At 39.6% G+C, this 20,827-nt stretch overlaps 1 protein-coding gene across 2 annotated transcripts in view; it reads right to left on the bottom strand.

The window, feature by feature from the left end:
* The window catches only part of LOC121370756 (mucin-22-like), an 84,438-nt gene that overhangs the window by 10,195 nt on the left and 53,416 nt on the right, over positions 1 to 20,827 (bottom strand). For both annotated transcript variants that reach the window (XM_041496203.1, XM_041496202.1), the window contains exons 2-5: positions 13,276 to 13,360; positions 9,045 to 9,341; positions 7,879 to 8,028; positions 3,170 to 3,238 (exon numbers count right to left, since the gene is read on the bottom strand). In XM_041496203.1, coding sequence (XP_041352137.1) covers positions 3,170 to 3,238; positions 7,879 to 8,028; positions 9,045 to 9,341; positions 13,276 to 13,285 — 526 coding nt within the window. In that variant the 5' untranslated portion in view covers positions 13,286 to 13,360. The remainder of the gene's footprint in view (positions 1 to 3,169; positions 3,239 to 7,878; positions 8,029 to 9,044; positions 9,342 to 13,275; positions 13,361 to 20,827) is intronic.

Genomic DNA, 20,827 nt, shown 5'->3' with positions numbered 1-20,827 from the left:
AAAACAATATTAATTCACGTTTATTTTATACTCAGTAATACTATGTACACCACATAGTTTAAAAATTGTATTTAGGTTTTGTTAAACAATCACTTTTTTTTTTTTTTTTTTTTTTTTTTTTTTTTTTTTTTTTTCGACTCTTCATTACTATGACAAATGGAAAAAAAAGAAGTGGCAATTTTTATTGTCTCAAACGTGAAAAGTCCACAATCAATTAGTACAGTAGTTATGCTATCGGTCTTAAAGATAGTGGAACTTTAGGGCCAAACTTTTCTAACAACTACTTATGAATCCCCTCTCCTAATAGCCAATGCGTGTGCCCAGGACGGCATGCCTGAACCATACTAGGATATAAGCACAGTAGTCATATTAAAATACGTATATATATATATATATATATATATATATATATATATATATATATATATATATATATATATATATATAATATATATATATACATATATACATATATATACTTATATACATAAGAAACGCGAATACGTAGATTGGAGGTTTTGAGTGCACTCATTGAAATACGTCCCAAAGTTCTTAAAATAATCGTTTCTATGAAAAACTTAAACAATTCGTAAAGATGAGATTTCATGTTATTGACATGTTAAAAATCGAGGTCGCATTGTCATTTGAAATGTCAAGGCCATGGCGCTTCTTCAATGGCGTCACATGCCACTCAAACATGTCCACTAATAGCGGGTGTGTCCGCCATTGCTGGCCATGACCGCCGCACACCTCCTACCCATGGAGAGGAAGAGGTTCCTGATGAAGGCCCTGGGCACGTTGTTGTAGGTGTTCACGACGGCCTGGCGGAGCTGCTGCTGTGTCACCACGGGAGCAGGGCGTTGGTTCATCATGCGCTGAACCTCGTCCCACAAGTGCTCGATGGGGTTCAGATCCGGGCTTAAAGCTGGCCAGTCCATTGTGATGATGTTGTGCTGTGCCAGGAATGCCTGGGTGGCCCGTGCCGTGTGTGGCCTGGCGTTGTCGTGCTGGTAAACCATCTGACGGTGACCCGCGAAAAAAGGCACCACCACAGGCGTGAGCACTTCGTCGATGTAGCGCTGTGCTGTGACGCCCCTGCCGCGTCCTCGGCCGTTGTTGTCGAAGATGACAGGTTGTACACGACGTCCCCAGGATATGGCACCCCACAGCATGACGGAAGGCCCTCCCCAATGGTCCCTCTCCATAACACAAGCATCTGTGAAGCGCTCACCTCAACGCCTCCACACCCTCATACGACCGTCGGCCCTATCTAAGCAGTAGCGGCTTTCGTCGGAGAAGACGATGTTCTGCCACTGTCGGTTCCGCCACTGTCGATGCAGAACAGCCCAGTTGTGTCGTGCAAGGCGGTGTCGCTGTGTGAGACGTTGTCCAATGTACGGTCGACGACAGTTCAGATGGATGGCGATCAGACGACGTCGTACCGTGGTGTAGGAAACGGGGCGGTTGTGGGTTCCCACTGTCTGCCGGGCTGTTGTGGTGGCTGGTACGAACCGATCACGCATGTGAGTTCGGACGATGTAACGGTCCTGGCGCTGTGACGTCACTCTGGGACGGCCGCTACGTGGACGGTCGACGACGGTAGATTGTCGAGACATGGACACCGAAAGCACGTGCAACCTGCCTGGCATCCATTCCGGCCTCCAAATTCCCCAAAGCTCTATGTCTGGAATCAGCGTTAAGTCGTGGCATCGTTGTATCGCTACTCGTAAAATGAGTTGAACATTGCTGTCTGGCGTTTCTTTTATACCCAGGCCTGGTAGTGTTTCACGTGCAATTCGCATCTTTCATGATCCACCCGTTTTGCATTCCAGATCGATTTTGGTCGTCAATTTCAGCACGTGCGTGACGTCACACTGTACTCGTTTTTTTCATGCGTTATGTGGAATTGGATACGCTGACAAGATGGCTATTGGTCAACTTAATCGATTTGTACATAGTTTATTCAAATGTGGGTTTTTTAATATTTTAAAATTTTCGCGTTTCTTTTGGAGTTAAGTATACATACATACATACATACATACATACATACATACATAGATAGATAGATAAACAGATAGACAGAGAGATAGACAGAGAGAAAGAAACATAATACAGACAGTTAGACAGACAGATAGGTAGGCATAGATAGGTAGGCATATATATACTCTTTAAAAAAAGTAGGGGAACATACGTTTTGACCACAGACATCCTAGTAAATAACGTTCAGGTCTGTTTATCAACACACCGAAACACACTCCATAGTTTACACGTGCATTACGCAGCTGCCCCGTTTTTATTGTTTGAATTTGCGATTTACTGATAAAAAACGTCAATTTTCAAATTTCATTTTTGACCCCAATCGTCCTTCAAGATTGAGGTCAAAAAACCTATTGTAATACTGAACTACCAGTTGTAATGTTTGCCCAATTAAAAAACCCAGAAAGACAGAAATATTTTATTTAACGACACACTCAGCACATTGTATTTACGGTTATATGGACATATGGTTAAGGACCACATAGATATTGAGAGAGGAAACCCGCTGTCGCCACTTCAGGGGCTACTCTTTTCGATTCGCAGCAAGGGATCTTTTATATGCACCATCCCACAGACCGGGTCGTACATACCACGGCCTTTGATATACCAGTCGTGGTGCACTGGCTGGAACGAGAAATAGCCTAATGGGCCCACTGACGGGGATCGATCCTACACCGACCGCGCATCGAGCGAGCGCTGTACCACTGGGCTACGTCTCGCACCGTTTGCCCAATTAATTGACTATGACCATATAACCATTCCCCACATCTAATTTTGGCAATTGTAAATTATTATTAAAGTTTTTGAAGTGTAGAGAGAGAGAGAGAGAGAGAGAGAGAGGAGAGAGAGAGAGAGAGAGAGAGAGAGAGAGAGAGAGAGAGAGAGAGAGAGAGAGAGAGAGAGAGAGAGAGAGAGAGGGTATAGATAAAGAGAGAGTAAGATAAATAAATAAATAAATAAACATGATTGCATTCTACCCCTGCTTGGAGCGCCACCTTACAAGGAATGTCTAAGTGACAGCTCCACTAAACATGCCGACGGTGAAAGCTAGCGGGACCTGTGGGATGCGGCCCGCTTCGGATGCGGCCCGCTTCGGATGCGGCGTGTAATCCTATAATAAATGAATGTTTACCGTGGTCCGACAGATCCACTGCGTCAGTGTCATGGCATTCCGGGATCTCGAATTCCTCGAGGAACAGACCTGAAAACCAATGATAAATGTTAACACACCAAACCACAATTTATAGTATCCAGCACATCCGGGTTTTAAAGTACCCCCTTAAATAATGACAAAAATACGCTTCCGTTGTTTTCACTTCAACCGATATCCTAATGTGACATAAAATATTTTTAAAATATGTTAACATTGCTTCTGCTACTGCCACTGCTGCTACTACTGCTACTGCTGTTGCTGCTGCTGCTACTGCTACTGCTACTGCTACTGCTACTGCTACTGCTACTGCTACTGCTACTGCTACTGCTACTGCCACTGCTACTGCCACTGCCGCTACTACTGTTACTGCTGTTGCTGCTGCTGCTACTGCTACTGCTACTGCTACTGCTACTGCTACTGCTACTGCTACTGCTACTGCCGCTACTACTGCTACTGCTACTGCTACTGCCACTGCCGCTACTACTGCTACTGCTGTTGCTACTGCTACTGCTACTGCTACTGCTACTGCTACTGCTACTGCTACTGCTACTGCTACTGCTACTGCTACTGCTACTGAATGAAAGAATGAATGTTTAACGACACCCCAGCACGAAAAATACATCGGCTATTGGGTGTCAAACTATGGTAATGCAAACAAATAAAGTGATGATCAACATCAATACAAAAATTCAAGATTTAAATAAAAACACTGTGTAAAGAACTGTGCAAAAACACAAATATCACAGATAGATACTGACTTTTACTCAAAATGTTGATTTTGTGCTGTATTGGCCATTCTCAAAGAGAATGTTACACCTCTACACTGCTACTGCTACTGCTACTGCTACTGCTACTGCTACCACCACCACCACCACCACCACTACTACTACTACTACTACTACTACTACTACTACTACTACTACTACTACTACTACTACTACTACTACTACTACTACTACTACTACTACTACTACTACTACTACTATAATAATAATAATAATAATAATACATAAATAAATAAGTATAATTTAAAAAGAAAAAAAAAAAAGAAAAAAAAAAAGTTTAAAATAATCAATAGGTTTCCGCTCTCTCAAACAGAATATAACAAGAAGGTGTTACTGCAGATATTGATAGGGCTAGTTCTCACAGAAATTTGTTCCAAAGGTTTATGCATGTATAACAAGAATGTATATAGTAGAGCCTGAATGTGGTGTAATTAATAATTAACTGTATCTGTGTTGGGTATTATTTTATGGGTAAGTAAAGTAATAATGTAATTCGGACTTCCTTAAAGGCATATTGTCACAGACCACTGACCTATTTAATAGTCTAACAAAGTATTACCTGAACAAACATAATTTGATTTGTTCCTAAATGCACTTTATCCAACCATCTTCATAACCGCCATACATGTTATTAATAACATTTTGTAAAAATAATTGAATTATGGCAATGGTCCATAATTAAAAAACTAAAATTGCCGAGAGGGATGACATGGATTTCACTCCATCATGGTTCAGTTAAGGAGATGCGATAGCTAGATTTGGTTTACAACAATTAATGTAATTTTTATTTATTGTCCATTTTTAGGGAAATATGGTCCTTAAATCCGTGACAGTATGCCTTTAATTTAACAAAAACTGTTTGATACGGAACACGGATCTGTTCATGGCAATATTATACGTTCGCCTTTTTAGATTGCCAATGCTCTCGGGAACATCCGCACATATTCGTAACCTTTGAGACATCGCTGTGCTTGATTAATATTCAAGATATATGAGAACCTAATAAAGTTAATGCAGTCTATAAAAATATCTTGGATACAAGAATACATTGATAACCCATATATATCCGATCTTACCCAAGGGCTATTTGAACAATGCAGAGAAAGCTGATATTTTCCGAACGTGTCCTTTTCATAAACACAAGATTAATAATGTATAAGGTTTTTTTTTTTTTTTTGTTTTTTTTTTTTTTTTTTTTGCTTTGCTTTTTGTTTTATTATTTCATTATTTATATACTGTTTCATTATTTCATTGTTTATATAGTTTTTATTTTATTATTATTTAGTTTTTATTATTATTATTTTGTTTTATCGAAAGCTACTTAATTCACGTGCATGTGCTGGAAATTGTGCAGGTGGGATGGGTCTAGATTGTGGTGAGCGGAATTTCTAAGGGGGGGGGGGGGGAGGTCAGGTCATGCTCACCCGTACATTATATTTAAAACGAAAAAAATCAAAAACATTCCGCACACCCGCCTACAAACGACATATATGTATTTCATGCTAAAAATAATTTCTACATGACAACTGTGTCAAGTACTCTTCCAAGCCCACGCAATTTCAAGCTTAAATCTGTCATACATGAAAATAGCATTACAGTCGAACCGGCTATAAAAAGAATCCAATAACAACAACCACTTGTCCTTAAAGACAACTTTTAAAAAAACACAAAAACATCGCATATATCAATACATTTTAACCTGCATAATAATATTTTAACCACAGTCTGCTGTCTAAAGTCATATGTTGTATTTCTATTGAGCCATCATAAGCGTACGAGGTGGCCCCCACCCCACCCCACCCAAGTTCTGGAGCAAATCATCAACTTCGGGCAAAAATTATAGAGATATTCGGGGAAAATGTGCTAACCTGATACCTTTTTACATGTATTTCCATCATTCTACCCTCAAAATTAGTTGTAATCCATGTAAAAATGCGTAGTAACTCATTTGCAACCTGTTTGATTATAATGCTAATATAAATAAATGTTGTTGTTTTTTAGATTCGGGCATTTTCGTTTAATTCGGGCAAACACAAGCGTGCGCCCTCCCCCTCCTCCACCTACAAAAATGGGAGCCCGTACGCCTGTGTGAGCCATGTTGTACGAAACCGGTTTAATTGTATAACTGTATTAAGGTATGTTACGTTTATCTTGTTATATAACCTGTCAGGAGGGTCAAGTCGGGAGTGGGAATGCCGGGTAAGTATGATGTGTGCACGTTCCTCGTGACGGGAGAACCGTACTGTGTTGGCACATCACAAATCACTGGTGTCGCCAGGAACAGGGAAACCCGTCTCGTGGCGCGCACTCGGCGAGCACATGGGATATATATGATGTACTTAACATATATCCAGTATGTGGGGTACTTAACACACGTATGGTATATGATGTACTTAAGAGATATCCAGTATTTGAGGTACTTAACACACGTATGGTATATGATGTACTTAACAGATACACAGTATGTGATGTACTTAACAAAAGTATAGTATATGATGTACTTAACAGATATCCAGTATGTTAGGTACTGAACAAACGTATGGTATATGATGTACTTAACAGATATCCAGTATGTGATGTACTTAACAAAAGTATAGTATATGATGTACTTAACAGATACACAGTATTTGAGGTACTTAACACACGTATGGTATATGATGTACTTAACAGATACACAGTATTTGAGGTACTTAAAACACGTATGGTATATGATGTACTTAACAGATACACAGTATTTGAGGTACTTAACACACGTATGGTATATGATGTACTTAACAGATACACAGTATTTGATGTACTTAACTAAAGTATAGTATATGATGTACTTAACATATATCCAGTATGTGAGGTACTTAACAAAAGTATGATATATGATGTACTTAACAGATATCCAGTATGTGAGGTACTGAATAAACGTATGGTATAAGGTGTACTTAACAGATACACATTATGTGAGGTACTTAACACACGTATGGTATATGATGTACTTAACAGATATCCAGTATGTTAGGTACTTAACAGTAAGGGATCTTTTATAAGCACCTTCCCATAGACAGGAAAGCACATACCACGGCCTTTGTCCAGTTGTGGTGCACTGGTTAGAAGTAGAAAAAAACCCAATCAATTGAATGGATCCACCGAGGTGGTTTGATCCTGCGACGCAAGCACCTCAAGCGAGCGCTCAACCGATTGAGCTAAATGAAAGAAAGAGTCCCAAAAGAAAGATAATAAAATATTTCGGGAATGGATCTCACTGCATAATTACAGCATTGTGCTAGACACAAAATATATGTAAGAGGACAGTTAGAACAAAACTAGATGATATTAATGCTTTTCACAAAACTCGTATGTTGAATACAAAATAACAAACCAAAAACCCCTAAAAAAAACCCCGAAACCCTAAATAAAACCACAAAAACTACACAAAAACGAAAAAAATTTTTTTTACAAATCCAAGAAACCTCTTTTTTAACCAAAAATATGATCTAGTATTGAATTAATAATTATTATCTTCTGTACCTACTGATCCTAGGCTTGTAAAAACTGGTGAAGGGCCGGGGATAGGTAGGGGGTTGCTGTGCACTCCACTCGAGGAAAAAAATGTACAGTGTTTCTTTGTCTAACTCTATATAAATGAAGATTAAAAACCTGGGGCCGAAACTCTCGCAACTTTGCGATCTCGCTGTGCAATGCTAAAAGACTTACAAAGAGGATGCTTTGTTTTCTAGTAGAGCCTAAGAGACCTTTGTGAATTAGGCCCCTGACTTATACTCCACACTATTCCACTACAAACTGTCCCCCGCTACTCCAGATATTGTTCCTACGGATCTATTATATTACATATTACAGTATTCGCAGTTAGACACTTTTTTCTCGCATTTAGACAATGTTAACTGAACTTACTTTGTCGATTTTCCTCCTTGCTATTGTCAGATCCTGACGCCAGACTTGTAGATCCATTTTCTTTCTTCGATTTCTTCCGTCCCGAACCTGGTCTAGATCGCTTTAGACTGAAGGTGAACAACTTCCGAGCTTTTCTCTTCTCTTTCTTAGCTAAAAATACATTATTACGACATTAATAATCACTTCCATAACAACAATAATCCATGGGATCAGTGATTTAAAAAAAAATACTAGCCACGATTATAAATTCACTAGCCCTACTTTAACAAATACAATCAGATGCAGGTATGTCACCCAAAGAGAGAGAGAGAGAGAGAGAGAGAGAGAGAGAGAGAGAGAGAGAGAGAGAGAGAGAGAGAGAGAGAGAGAGAGAGAGAGAGAGAGAGAGAGAGAGAGAGAGAGACAGAGAGCTTAAAAACCCTTTGATTTGGGTAGGTGGGTGGGACAGGAAAGTCATATTTACTAAAAAGACTTAAATGCAGCATTTTACAACTTTTGTTTTACTAGCCGTCGGGCATGATGAAATTAGATATTTACTAGCCCAAAACTGAATATCACCAGCCATGGGAGTGGGACTAGCATAATCTAGAAGCCCTGTTTGCTGAGGTGTTATTAACAAATATCTCTTTCCTTGACTTTCCTTTTGGTACATGTACGTCTTCTGCGTTCATACAACAAAAAAACCCCACACTCCATTGACAAAATTCGAACCACGAACTCTCAGTATGAGAGTGCAGCGCTCTATCAACTGAGCTAATAGGGAAATTCGGACATAACATATTCACTTAAGTGTGTAAGTGTGTGGTGTGTGGGGTGGGAGTGGGGGTGGGGGGGGGGGGGGGGGGGGGTGGGGGTAGGTAGTAATGTTGGTATAAAGTGCTCCTATTGGCAGTAGCTAGTAGGAATATTCCTATTAGTTCAGAATTTAGTAGAGCGCTGGACGATTGTACCGAGGATCCGTGGTTCGAATCCTCTTAGATTTATCTGTTACATGTTTATATCTGTACATGTCCTAATCCCACCAACTACAATTTTCATAAGATAGTTCCACAAAAACGATAACAAAATATAAAAGATTGATTAGTCATTAAATATTATAGGTCACACATGCGGTATAATGCTTAAAACGGATAACTACAACGTAAAAAAAACCCCTCAAAACTCACTTGGAGAACCTTCGTTTGTGACTGTAGATGTCGACAGATTTGCTGACGCCGTCGTGTCTAACGCATCTGAGGTGACAGTCGTATCTGCCTCGTTGGACGTAGCCGTTGTGTTTGGCGACAACGTCACTTTCGAATTAGCGTTCACAGAGGTGTCCGACTTATCCGTGGTTTCTATGACTACCACATTGCCGTCCGTCTCTTTGCTGGTCGTACCATTCGTCTGTGTTTTCAAAGACGGAATTTCTCCGTTTGGCGACAATGATGAGCCCGGGGTGAAAGTACGCTTTCTAGACAAAGCTGCAATAGACGAAGAAATCGTCAGTATCATATGATAGAATACACATCTTTAGTTATAATTCATATAATATAAAGAAAGCAAAGGGCGGGTCCTAGAGCAGTGGTAAAGCGCTCGCCTAATGTGCAGTCGGTCTAGGATCGATCCTCATCGATGGACCAATTGGGCAATTTCTCGTTCCAGCCAGTGCACCACGACTGGTATATCAAAGGCCGTGATATGTACCATACTGTCTGTGGGATGGTGCATATAAAAAATTCCTTGCTACTAACGGAAAAATTTAGCGGGTTTCCTCTCTAAGACTACAGGTCAAAATTACCAAAGTTTGACATCCAATAGCGGATGATTAATAAATCGCTCGAGTGGCGTATAAAACGAAACAAACTTTTATCTTTAGTTATAATTCATACAAAAAGAAAGCAAGGGAGGGAAGTACCTTGCAAAACACCATTGTTAGCAATTACAACCATTATGCATGACCGTGTAAATTTGTCATGATGGACGCTCTGAGTAGAGATACGAATAGATCATTATTACGTATATATGTCTCCCCTTCCTTTTATTTTCCTTCTATAATTTTAATTTAAAATAGTCAGTCAGTCAGTCATTTATTCATTAATTCAGTCATTTATACATTCATTCTTTGGGTACTTGAAAAAGTAGCACGTGTAAGCTAAAACAAGTGTGTTTACTTTTATACGAGTTGCAAATATGTGTTCAAACGTATCATATTCTAATAATACAATGTACCAGTTGAGGTATCACTAGACAAAATTTTAATATGTATTTATTTATCTACGAGTTTAAAAGGGTCATGTTATATGTTGTTGATTATGGTTTGTTTCAACATTTTAAGTAATATGCTTAGTGTATGGCAATGAAATAAATAAATAACTTACGTGCTAAATACATATAACTTTATTTTTAATAGAAGACATTAAATAAATTGAGCATCACAGCTGTCCGTTCACAGACGTTACAGTAACATAACTCTTGAAATATGACGAATAATACAAGCGTTAACAAGTACAGGTACTCTGATATGAAGTAAACAACGCTATACGATATATTGTCGTTCAGTAGCGTGATGCATACATCAATTTTCTGAAGACGATCCAGATTTCCTCGTTGTAACAAGCCGAAATGTAAACAAACAACATAAATGCTACACCTTCCACCCTGTGGGCACGGAGCCAAAGTCTATTGTGAGACCTCACTTCCTACTAAACTGCGCACAGCTGGGCGCTGACTTGAAAGGGACAACGCCGTTGTAACTGAATAGTACACGAGAACAGTACCACTGCCAGTCGTCGCCGGCCACCAACGGCGTCGTAACCCCTAACATTCCACCCACCCACCCACCTGTTGAGTGACGACCTCGTACACTTAATTACAGGTCATAGGCGACCGATTGCGTACAGTGGAAATCAGTCGCATTGTCTAGTTGGTTAGAGGTTGTTGCGACTTTTATTGTACCAGCACCTGGGAAGTCGGAGGCTTAGTTGGCTATTAATGAAAGTCGCCAGTAGCTATCAAGTGATTATGCAGTCTGACACATGCAAAGACCGGTCTTTGGCTGACAATACTACCAGATTTTCAGAACCAATTTGTAGCTAAAGTTAAAACCACTTTAAAGAGAAAATCATGGTTTTATATTCATATGTTCAGAAATATTTTAATGAATATATTTTATAGTATATGCATGCATGTATGTATGTATGTATGTATGTATGTATGTATGTATGTATGTATGTATGTATGTATGTATGTACACATGCATGCATGTATGTATCATGTGTGTTTGTGTGTACATACAAAATGTATGTATATTCGGGTTTGACTATTACATACATAGATATTAACGCACTGGCGCAGGGACTCGAACCTATGGCACCGAATCGCCAGCAACTTGCAGATTTGCCACGATACGTTCTGAGCTATTGAGGCATCCATAAAACGAATGCTCTTTGACTCAACCATATGCATGGGGCCTACAAGCTACATGTATGTATGCATGTATGTATGTATGTATGTATTGATGTATGAATATCTATATATTGTATGTATGTCGAGATTGACTGTTACATACATAGATATTAACGCACTGGCGCAGGGAATAATTAAATCCTTTCTGGCTTCACAAATTGTCCCATGCCGTTGCTGGGACTCGAACCTGTGGCACCGAATCGCCCGCAAATTGCAAGACTAACCACGATACGCTCTGAGCTATCGAAGCTTCCATGTATGTATGTATGTATGTATGTATGTATGTATGTATGTATGTACTACTGAAATTAAAATATAGCATTATTTACTCATGCAAAATACAAACATAACAGCAATGTTATTGTTAATAAACTTATTAAACTTATGATATATTTTTACTATCAGCGATCAACATTAACTTGTGTAACATACAACATATTGTTGTTGTTGTTGTTGTTTTGTCTTTTGTTTTTACTACAATGTACAACTAAAGTGTTGATGAGAGCTCTATTCTCTGTTTTATTTTGTATGTACTTTTATGCGACCTAGTTTAGCGATAGCAGAATGAATTAATGAATGTTTAACGACACCCCTTCACAAAAATAGCAGCTGCAAAAATTAAAGGACCCTCCCCGTCTTTAAACTGAATTATCATTTCTACATATTTAAATATATTTAAACTATACACGGTATAGCAGCTTTACTTATAGTTAAATAGCAGTATTAAACAATGTCAGTAGGATGATGTTAGGGAGAACCCTAAACATTATCAGAATCATATAAATTTGTTCCATTTTAATGGCTTAAGGCCTCACTTCAATCTGAACCCAAACATACATACATATTATACACTGAGGGGTCAAGGATGATCCTACACAGATAGGTAAACACCCCCAACCCCGTAATTCGCTCACTCCACTGAGTAAAATCACAGAATCTCCTATTTCAAGATCCGCCCTACGGGCATGGCATTTTACTATTATAGAATCTTTAAAAATATAGGTGGTTCTTTTACATAATATTATCTCAGTTCATAAAAGAATCACTGCTTAATTCCACTAGATTAAGCAAGAAAGTCAGCCAACGGAGAATAACAGTTTGATATATAAAAACATTCATATAACAAAATCATTTAACTGTTTAACAGCTTCTCTCTCTCTTTTTTATGATCGAGCATATTTGCCTCAAGAAAGCTCTACAAGCATGATGAAAGGAAGTTTATGATGATCTCTGTGACAGATCGCATACGTCACAGGGGGAGTATACTTTCAGTGACATACTTTTGATAGGAAGACTGGCACTACTGGTTATAAAAATAAAATAAAAAATTCTCATTCAAAATAATATATTTGAATCCGTGTTACATGCAACATGTAATACGTGTTTGGTAATCCCTCCTAACAAAAACCAACACCCCCCCCCCCCCAAAAAAAAAAAAAAAAAAATTATTAAAAAAAAACACCAAACAAACTCAAACAAAACAACAACCCCAAAACAACAACAACAAAAAAAAATCAAAAAAAAAAATATATATATATATATATATATACAACAAAAAAAACTAAATTCTGATTCAAAATAATATATTTGAATTCGCGTTACATGCAACATGTAATACGTGTTTGGTAATCCCTCGTAACAAAAAAAAAAAAAACCCAAAAAACAACAACAACAAACAAACAAAATACAACAAATACAAAAAAAAGAAGAAAAAAAAGGAGAAAACAACAATATAAAAAACCCCAAACAATAAAAAGAAAACAAATAAACCCAAAATAAATCGGCCAGAATATCACATAAATATTCATCTACTTCTAAACACCGAATTTATGAAAACAAAACAAAACAAATCAATTAACCTTTTCCTTCCAACACTGTCTCCAACGCAACCCTATTAACGATACGATCATGGACGGATGAACAATCAAGTAAAATAAAGTGACAACATACCTTGACCCATTTTACTGTGTCCAAAAGCTCCTCAGAATTCTTCTCTTTTCTTCTTTTTTTTTCACCAGTCAAGCTTTCAAACTACCTGTGAAATAAAAGAAAAACGGGAATGTAAGATGCGCGGTTACTCGGGTACAGAAGAAAACTGGTACACTTTGTATTGTGTTTCACCACCGGGTAAATCAGCGCGGTATGCAACGTGTAACTAAACACATTACCAAAAACACCCGAGCCAGGTCACCCACCGTGACCAAACGGGCAAGAATTTGATTTCATGTGAGGAGTTTTGTAATTATCCCCTATGGAAAGCTCGCATTCACGCTTCGGTGATTTAAACGTTTATGGTTTGTGTCACAATTTAGGTAGTAGACATGGCAAAACGAGGTAGGACGGAGAAAAGCGAGAGCATGGGAAATAGTAGAGGCATCTGATGTTAAACTACGATAGAAATGTTTTTCTGGAAGTCCATGCTATTAAAACTTTCTTAAATTAACATGTGTGAAAAAGTAAATAAAATGTCAATCAGTTTGTTTCGTTATTAAAAAAGTAATATTAAATGCAGAACATAATTGTTACATCAAATTGTTACGAGTGATACAAATCGAAACTAATAAAACAATATTATAACAAAAGCAACAAAACATTTAATGCATCAATTTATGGCAATTCGTGAGATTGAAATTTTTTACGGCGGGACATGAAAACAGATATGAAGGAAAGAAGTAAACGAAAACGAAAGAAGTGAAGAGAAAGTTTCTTTTATTTAAAAAAGGTGTAACACAAGTGTAACGTGCTCTTCTTGAATTTTATGCACATGTCTACAGAATTTAAGCGTATGCCTATTTCTAAGGATGTGAATCCTGGCATAAAATTTATAGTCCATACTAAAACACATTGAAGTGTACTACCAAAACATGATGGTATGTCGTGCGGGGACAAATCAACTATGTTGTATGCCTGGCGGGTCTATTACATGCATGCATACATACATACATACATACATACATACATACATACATACATACATACATACATACATACATACATACATACATACATAAATACAGACAGACAGACATACAGACAGACATACAGACATACATGTATACGTACGTACATACCTACATACATACATGTGTCTGTATGTATATATGCGTCTCTCTCTCTCTCTCTCTCTCTCTCTCTCTCTCTCTCTCTCTCTCTCTCTCTCTCTCTCTCTCTATCGCTGTGTGTGTGTGCGTGCGTGGTTGTTTTTACAGTATGTCAATGCAAGAAGTTGGATATTCAGAATTACATTTGTTTAGAAGATGTAGTTAGGGGAACCAGAAAAATTGAATTTGTAGTTGTTTTGTTAGTAATTTTTGTTTTGGTCATGAAAGATGGGTGTTACTAACAAACATACCCGTAGGTGGTTTCAAATTAAACTATATATTCTGTAAATGGTAGGCGCTAAAATAGTTATTGGCCACCTTTACCCGCGTCTCATGTTATCGGTTTTTGAACAGACCCAAGATGGTAATGGCAGATTAGATTGGCGTGTTTGTATTTATTGTAAACATCAACAGTGACAGGAGATTGACCCTGGAGACGATGAAGAGAGATAATGAATCATCTTGTTATTTAAGAACGTTTCATGATAGATAACAAATCATTTCCTTCAAGGTCGTATATCGCGATTGTCAAACAGTTCTGCAACCATTCTAGTCTTCAATTATTAAAACATCATTATCTTAAGTGTAGCCTTGATAGTGATATTAGCTGTCCAATCTCTGGTAAGTGTGCATATAAAAGATCCCTTGTAACTAATGTAAAAATGTAGCAGGTTTCCTCTAAGACTATATGTCACACTTGCCAATAGCCGATGGTTAATAAATTAAGGTAATGTCGTTAAACAAAACAAACTTTAACTTTTAACTTTAACGGTGAAAATAGCTGTTGATGCATGGTGTTGGTGTCTATTGAGAGTGTTCTTATGCATTCGACATTTCTGTCAGACGCCATATAATCGTAAATAAAATGTGTTGAATGCGTCGTTAAATAAAACATTTCCTTCCTTCCTTCCTTCCTTCCTTCCTTCCTTCCTTCTTCGACGTTTCTGTTAGGGTTACCTCATCCTTAGTTCATATCAGTCTAGACTCTACCCATCGATATATCCTGCTTGGATGTCCCTAACAGAAGCTGAAGCTCCTTCTGGCACAGCTCTCTGGGTCATTGAGACATAAAAAAACCTCTTTACCACACCAAGGAATGGACCATGAAGGGAATTTTAGTGGCTGCATCCGGTTAAAGTTCAAACATGCTGACTAGTCTCTGTTAATGGTTTCTGTTTCAAACATGTTTCATTTCAGTCTGTTTTAGGGCTTATGTCCAGATAAGATTCAAGCACGCTAATCCGGTCATATAAACAGCTGTTTGGGAGGTCTATCCAGAACATTGTTAGTAGTTAGAGAGAAATACGTCAGTGGAGTTGTCTTTGCACTTTGTCTTTAAACTCCATATTCACTCTTGACTGTAGCCGTAACCAGGCTACGGACCCATTATCTCCCAGATACAGACCATAAGGCTCAACCACCACGTTACCAAGACATACACCATAAGCATTTCGATTCTTGGACTCTTACCTCGACCTTCAGACAATGAAGTTGTCTAGCGAGAACGTGGTGATTTCTCTCCCCCCCACCCTGGGGGCTGTGTTGCGTGTACTTGGCCCACTAGTCAAGTACCGCATTGAACACAATGGAGACAGTGCTGTTGTAACCTTGAGTTACGGAGCTACCAACTCATCAGGATCGAAGAGGAGGAACCGGAGGCGGCGACCTAAGACTTCGCAGGGGGGACCAAACCTGGCGGCTCAACCGCCAGGAGCGGTCCCACCTGCCCCGAAGAGGAAGATCAGACCAACGGGAGCGAGACAGGGTGATCCCAACCCGGGGGCGGTTCATTCTGCGCAGCCGCTCCCAGTTTCTGACCGGAAGCACTCGCCAGGAGCGGAACAGGGGGGACCAAAGCTGTCAGCTCCACTGACAGTGGCGATCCCTCCTGACGACCCACCTGCTGAGAGGGAAACTGGACACGTCATCGTGACACCCCCCCAGCGAGCCCAAAAAGCGCCTTCACTGATGATGATGTTGTTGCCGACCCTGCAGACGGAGGGGAGTCCAAGAGGAGGAAGATGTCAACGGTTTCCGAACCGGGGACATTCGACCAATCCAAATGGACTATCGCATGTGAAAACATCCCATCCAAATGGCAGGGTTGTATCCACGGCGACTTCACAGACACCAGCCAACTAAAGGGACTCTGGAATGAGAAACAACTGGCGAAACCCTCCCAACGGAATTGGGAATACCAACTGCACTCAACAGGAACTGGCAACCAGATCCACGTGACTGCAAAACAGGACGGACCTGTACAGGCAAGGACTCTTGATACCGGATATGACCAACACAACGATCCATCGTATCCTCAGATAGTGCTGAGAGATATATATCGGCAGCCATCTACAGGAATATCAAGGTCTTGATTGAAGGACTCCCCAAACTTCAGGCCTGGACAGTCCATCACCTCACCATGAGTCCTGTTATACCAACCTCCTACTAACCTTTACCTCCGTGAGTACCAACCTTTTTTTGGGGCTAGCTAGTTAGACTTTAAACGTTTTGGAAACCAGTTCTAAATCTTAGTTTTATTTTTATTATAAATAGTCTAACGCATTTTACTTTGGCGCCCGTTCAATTGCTCAAAAATCACCTTAAAACTTTTCGGCCGAGCAGTCTTAACCATTTTTGGCTAAAATTTTAGAGTCCAGACATGTATCGGTATGCAGTACTCTTTGTAGACTTAGGTAAAAAACAGGCTTCACCGAGGAATCGAAATTCAGCCAATCAGAACACGGCTCCCACTCGGTGTTACTTCTTGTTTATGAAGTGTCTGCTAGTCGGTCCGCGCTTACTAAATGGCTTTTTTCCAAATTCCGCCCACTTCAAACTCCCCCCCCCCCCCCCCCCCCACACACACCCCCAACCCCCCCCCCTCCCCCCCCCCCCCCCCCCCCCACCCCCCCCCCCCCCCCCCCCCCCCCCCCACACAGGCTACGGAGTCAGTCAAGAGGCTAATTCCGCAGTGGGCGTGCCTGAACCTTCGTGGATAGGGGCACGTAAATATAGTTACCCATACCCATACACCATAAGGGTTAACAATGTCATCGGAGACAGTTAAAAACAGAAATAAAAACACTTCACTAATGTCAAATTGTTGACAGGGTATTTGAAATTCAATTTTGTTTCAAAGCTTGGCATGGATCACTTTCTGACCCAAACTCAGCGAACTTGGAGGAAAACAAGTCACGATTAATAAGTGTTATTATTTGTGGAAAGGCGTGATAACACTGATTAACTGTGATTTGTGGCTGTTACATTGGTATCGCGTGTCTTATCGCACTGTCATCGGGGAACCTGAACTAAAGGAAGATTTCAGCTATTATGACAAACGTACGAGCCATTGACCCGTTGAGATGATGCGAAGATTCCAGCTGATATGTTTATACCCTGATGAATGGATCACACATTCCTGTCATCATCTCTCTCTCACACACACGGCGGTGGTGGACGAACCAGTGACATAACACCGCCTCCAATCGAGTGGGTGTACAAACTATCTTAGGAGTGAAGCATATGCTATAAACATGAATGAACTTTTTAAAGGCACAATATTCTGATACAAATAATTTTTATATTTTACCGCAAGCCCCCCTCCCCGCCCCCTTGCACTAAAAAGAAAGAAACAAAGGAGCAAATTTCTCCGCCCCAGTTATTGTGTATTCAAACGTTGTTGTTCTTTGTTGTTTCCATTTATTTTCGTGGTTATTTTTAATTACGATTCAAGCATGCTGACCTGGAACACACACGCACGCACGCACGCACGCACGCACGCACAAATAGAGTGAGATATATAGAGATAGAGTGAGAAAGTTAGAGAGAGAGACAGAGAGACAGAGAAAGACACACACACACAGAGATAGAGAGAGACACACACACACACACACACAGAGAGAGAGAGAGAGAGAGAGAGAGAGAGAGAGAGAGAGAGAGAGAGAGAGAGAGAGAGAGAGAGAGAGACCTCGGCTATCTGGGCTGTCTGTTCAAGGTTAGTTGTTACTGAGACAGACGTACGTCTGTGTAAATAGATTAGTAATGATTTGAAGAGTGTTTACTTTATGCACACAAACAAATATTCAATATTCCAGCAGACGATACAATCGTTGTTTGAGATAAACACTGGTTGACAACTAGAATCTAGTAGTAGTAGATACAGTTTGTATAGCTAATCTCAGAACACAAAGACAAAGATCTTTTTTGCGCTCAGGACCGGCGATAACAAAATCGGTGGTGTTGTGGTTAAGCCATTGGCAATAAGGTTGGTAGGTACAGGGTTCGCAACCCGGTACCGGCTCCCACCCAGATCGAGTTTTTACGACTCATTGGGTAGGTGTAAGACCACTACACCCTCTTCCCTCTCATTAACTACTAACCACTAACAACTAACCCACTGTCCTGGACAGAGAGCCCTAATAGCTGAGGTGTGTGCCCAAGACAGCGTGCTTGAACCTTAATTGGATACAAGCACGAAAATAAGTTGTGTGTGCCTTAATTGGATATAAGCACGAAAATAAGTTGTGTGTGCCTTTATTGGATATAAGCACGAAAATAAGTTGTGTGTGCCCAAGAGAGCATGCTTGAACCTTAATTGAATATAAGCACGAAAATAAGATGAAATGAAACGAAATTGCGCTCAGGTTCAGTCGACTAACGTACGCACATCGTGCTAAATATTGCGTACAAAGATGAATTCCATAAATACGACGGCAATCATGAGCACCGTTTTGCATATTGAATATATTATTATTATTATTATTATTATTATTATTATTATTATTCTGAGAACTTTTGTTTCCAGGTTTTGCGGTTAGACTTGAAACGCTCATCGGTCATTCCATGGGGAATAAATATCCCATTACAGCGGCGAATTGAGACTTTCTCTGATGTTTCCGCCTGCGTGTTACATTTGCATACAATATCCTGGAGTCACTGCTTCACAAAGGGTTTAGGTTTCGGGGACATCTGGTGGCAATAGTTCGAGTGACAGTTAATGTCCGACGATGACAAAAGGAACACAAACGATTACTTGGTGTTGGCGATAACAGGTGTAAGCGCATTGACACTGTCCACGTCTGGGTTTTGACCTGCTTGGTCACTGACTACTAGACATCGGGTAATAAGATGGTCTCATTTGGCCTAGACTGTTGCTGATAAGTCCAGAGGCTGGTAAGACCATGTTTGTAGTAAGTAACTAAGTTGTAATACACTATTTACCGTACTCGCATAAATGCCCCAAAAAGGTAATATAGTCTCAGTTGCTCCAGACTGTTGTTGATAAGTACTGAGGGTCTTGTAACACTATGCAGATAACAAGGAACTAAAATTAATCATAATACACTATCTACCATACTGACATAAATGCTCCCCAAAAAAACCCAGAGAGAAGAAAATAACAAGAATTTTACTGGGTAAATCACATATGATTATGTAGTGGTGACAACCAGTCCTTGCGTTGTGCTCCAAAGGTGTCTGAACTAAGTGTTGTCAACCTAAATTTGGAAAAACATTCTCAGCTTTATGATACATCATATCAAATAAGACATCTGTTTCTAGGTAATCCATGTTTATGTAAAGACGCCTGCAGGTATTTTCTAGGGAACGGTGCAACGTTACAAAAATTAGCATCTACAGTATTCGAAGGTACACTGACTTGAAGGACCAAAGTATTACATCTTTACCATCTTTTAAAAGAAAGAAATTCCTTATATTCATGTATTAAACATTGAATTTTCGCAGCACTTTCAAGCTGGAGAACAGGTTCGCACCTTCAACACCCTCCCCTTAAATTAGAGCATATTTTAGTTTAGTTTAGTTTAGTTCAGTTTAGTTGTCCAGTTCAGTTCAGTTCATTTCAGTTCAGTTTAGTTTAGTTTCGTTTCGTTTAGTTTAGTTTTTGTTTGTTTGTTGTTGTTTTTTTTAATTCCAAACTGTTATTATTTTCTCTCCAAAGATCTAGGAGCGATCGGGATTTCTGATAGTACTCAGAAGCAGAACGTAACCCAATGGTAAAGCGCTCGTTTGATGCTATCCTGTCTGTGGGATGGCACATATCAAATATCCCTTGCTAATAATGGAAAAATTTAACGGGTTTCCTCTCTAAGACAGTATGTCAAAATTACCAAATGTTTGACATTCAATAGCCAAGGATTAATAAATGAATGTCCCCTAGTTGTGTCATTAAAAAAAATTCTTATAGTACTCTGACAGGAGTCAGGTGACACCAGGAGTCAGGTGATACCAGGAGTCAGGTGACACCATTACTTGAACCAGCTGTGGTTTGTAATTCATCGGCCTCTCATTCTTGTCACCGCACTAACCAGAACAACGTAGCTGTAGCATCATCATCTGATCCATCAGGATCCCATTCAGATGGTCTTTCATGCCTTGCCCCATTT

The sequence above is a fragment of the Gigantopelta aegis genome, chromosome 4 (assembly GCF_016097555.1).
Source record: "Gigantopelta aegis isolate Gae_Host chromosome 4, Gae_host_genome, whole genome shotgun sequence".
NCBI classification, from domain to species: domain Eukaryota; kingdom Metazoa; phylum Mollusca; class Gastropoda; order Neomphalida; family Peltospiridae; genus Gigantopelta; species Gigantopelta aegis.
This window is presented reverse-complemented; position numbering and strand designations above follow the sequence as displayed.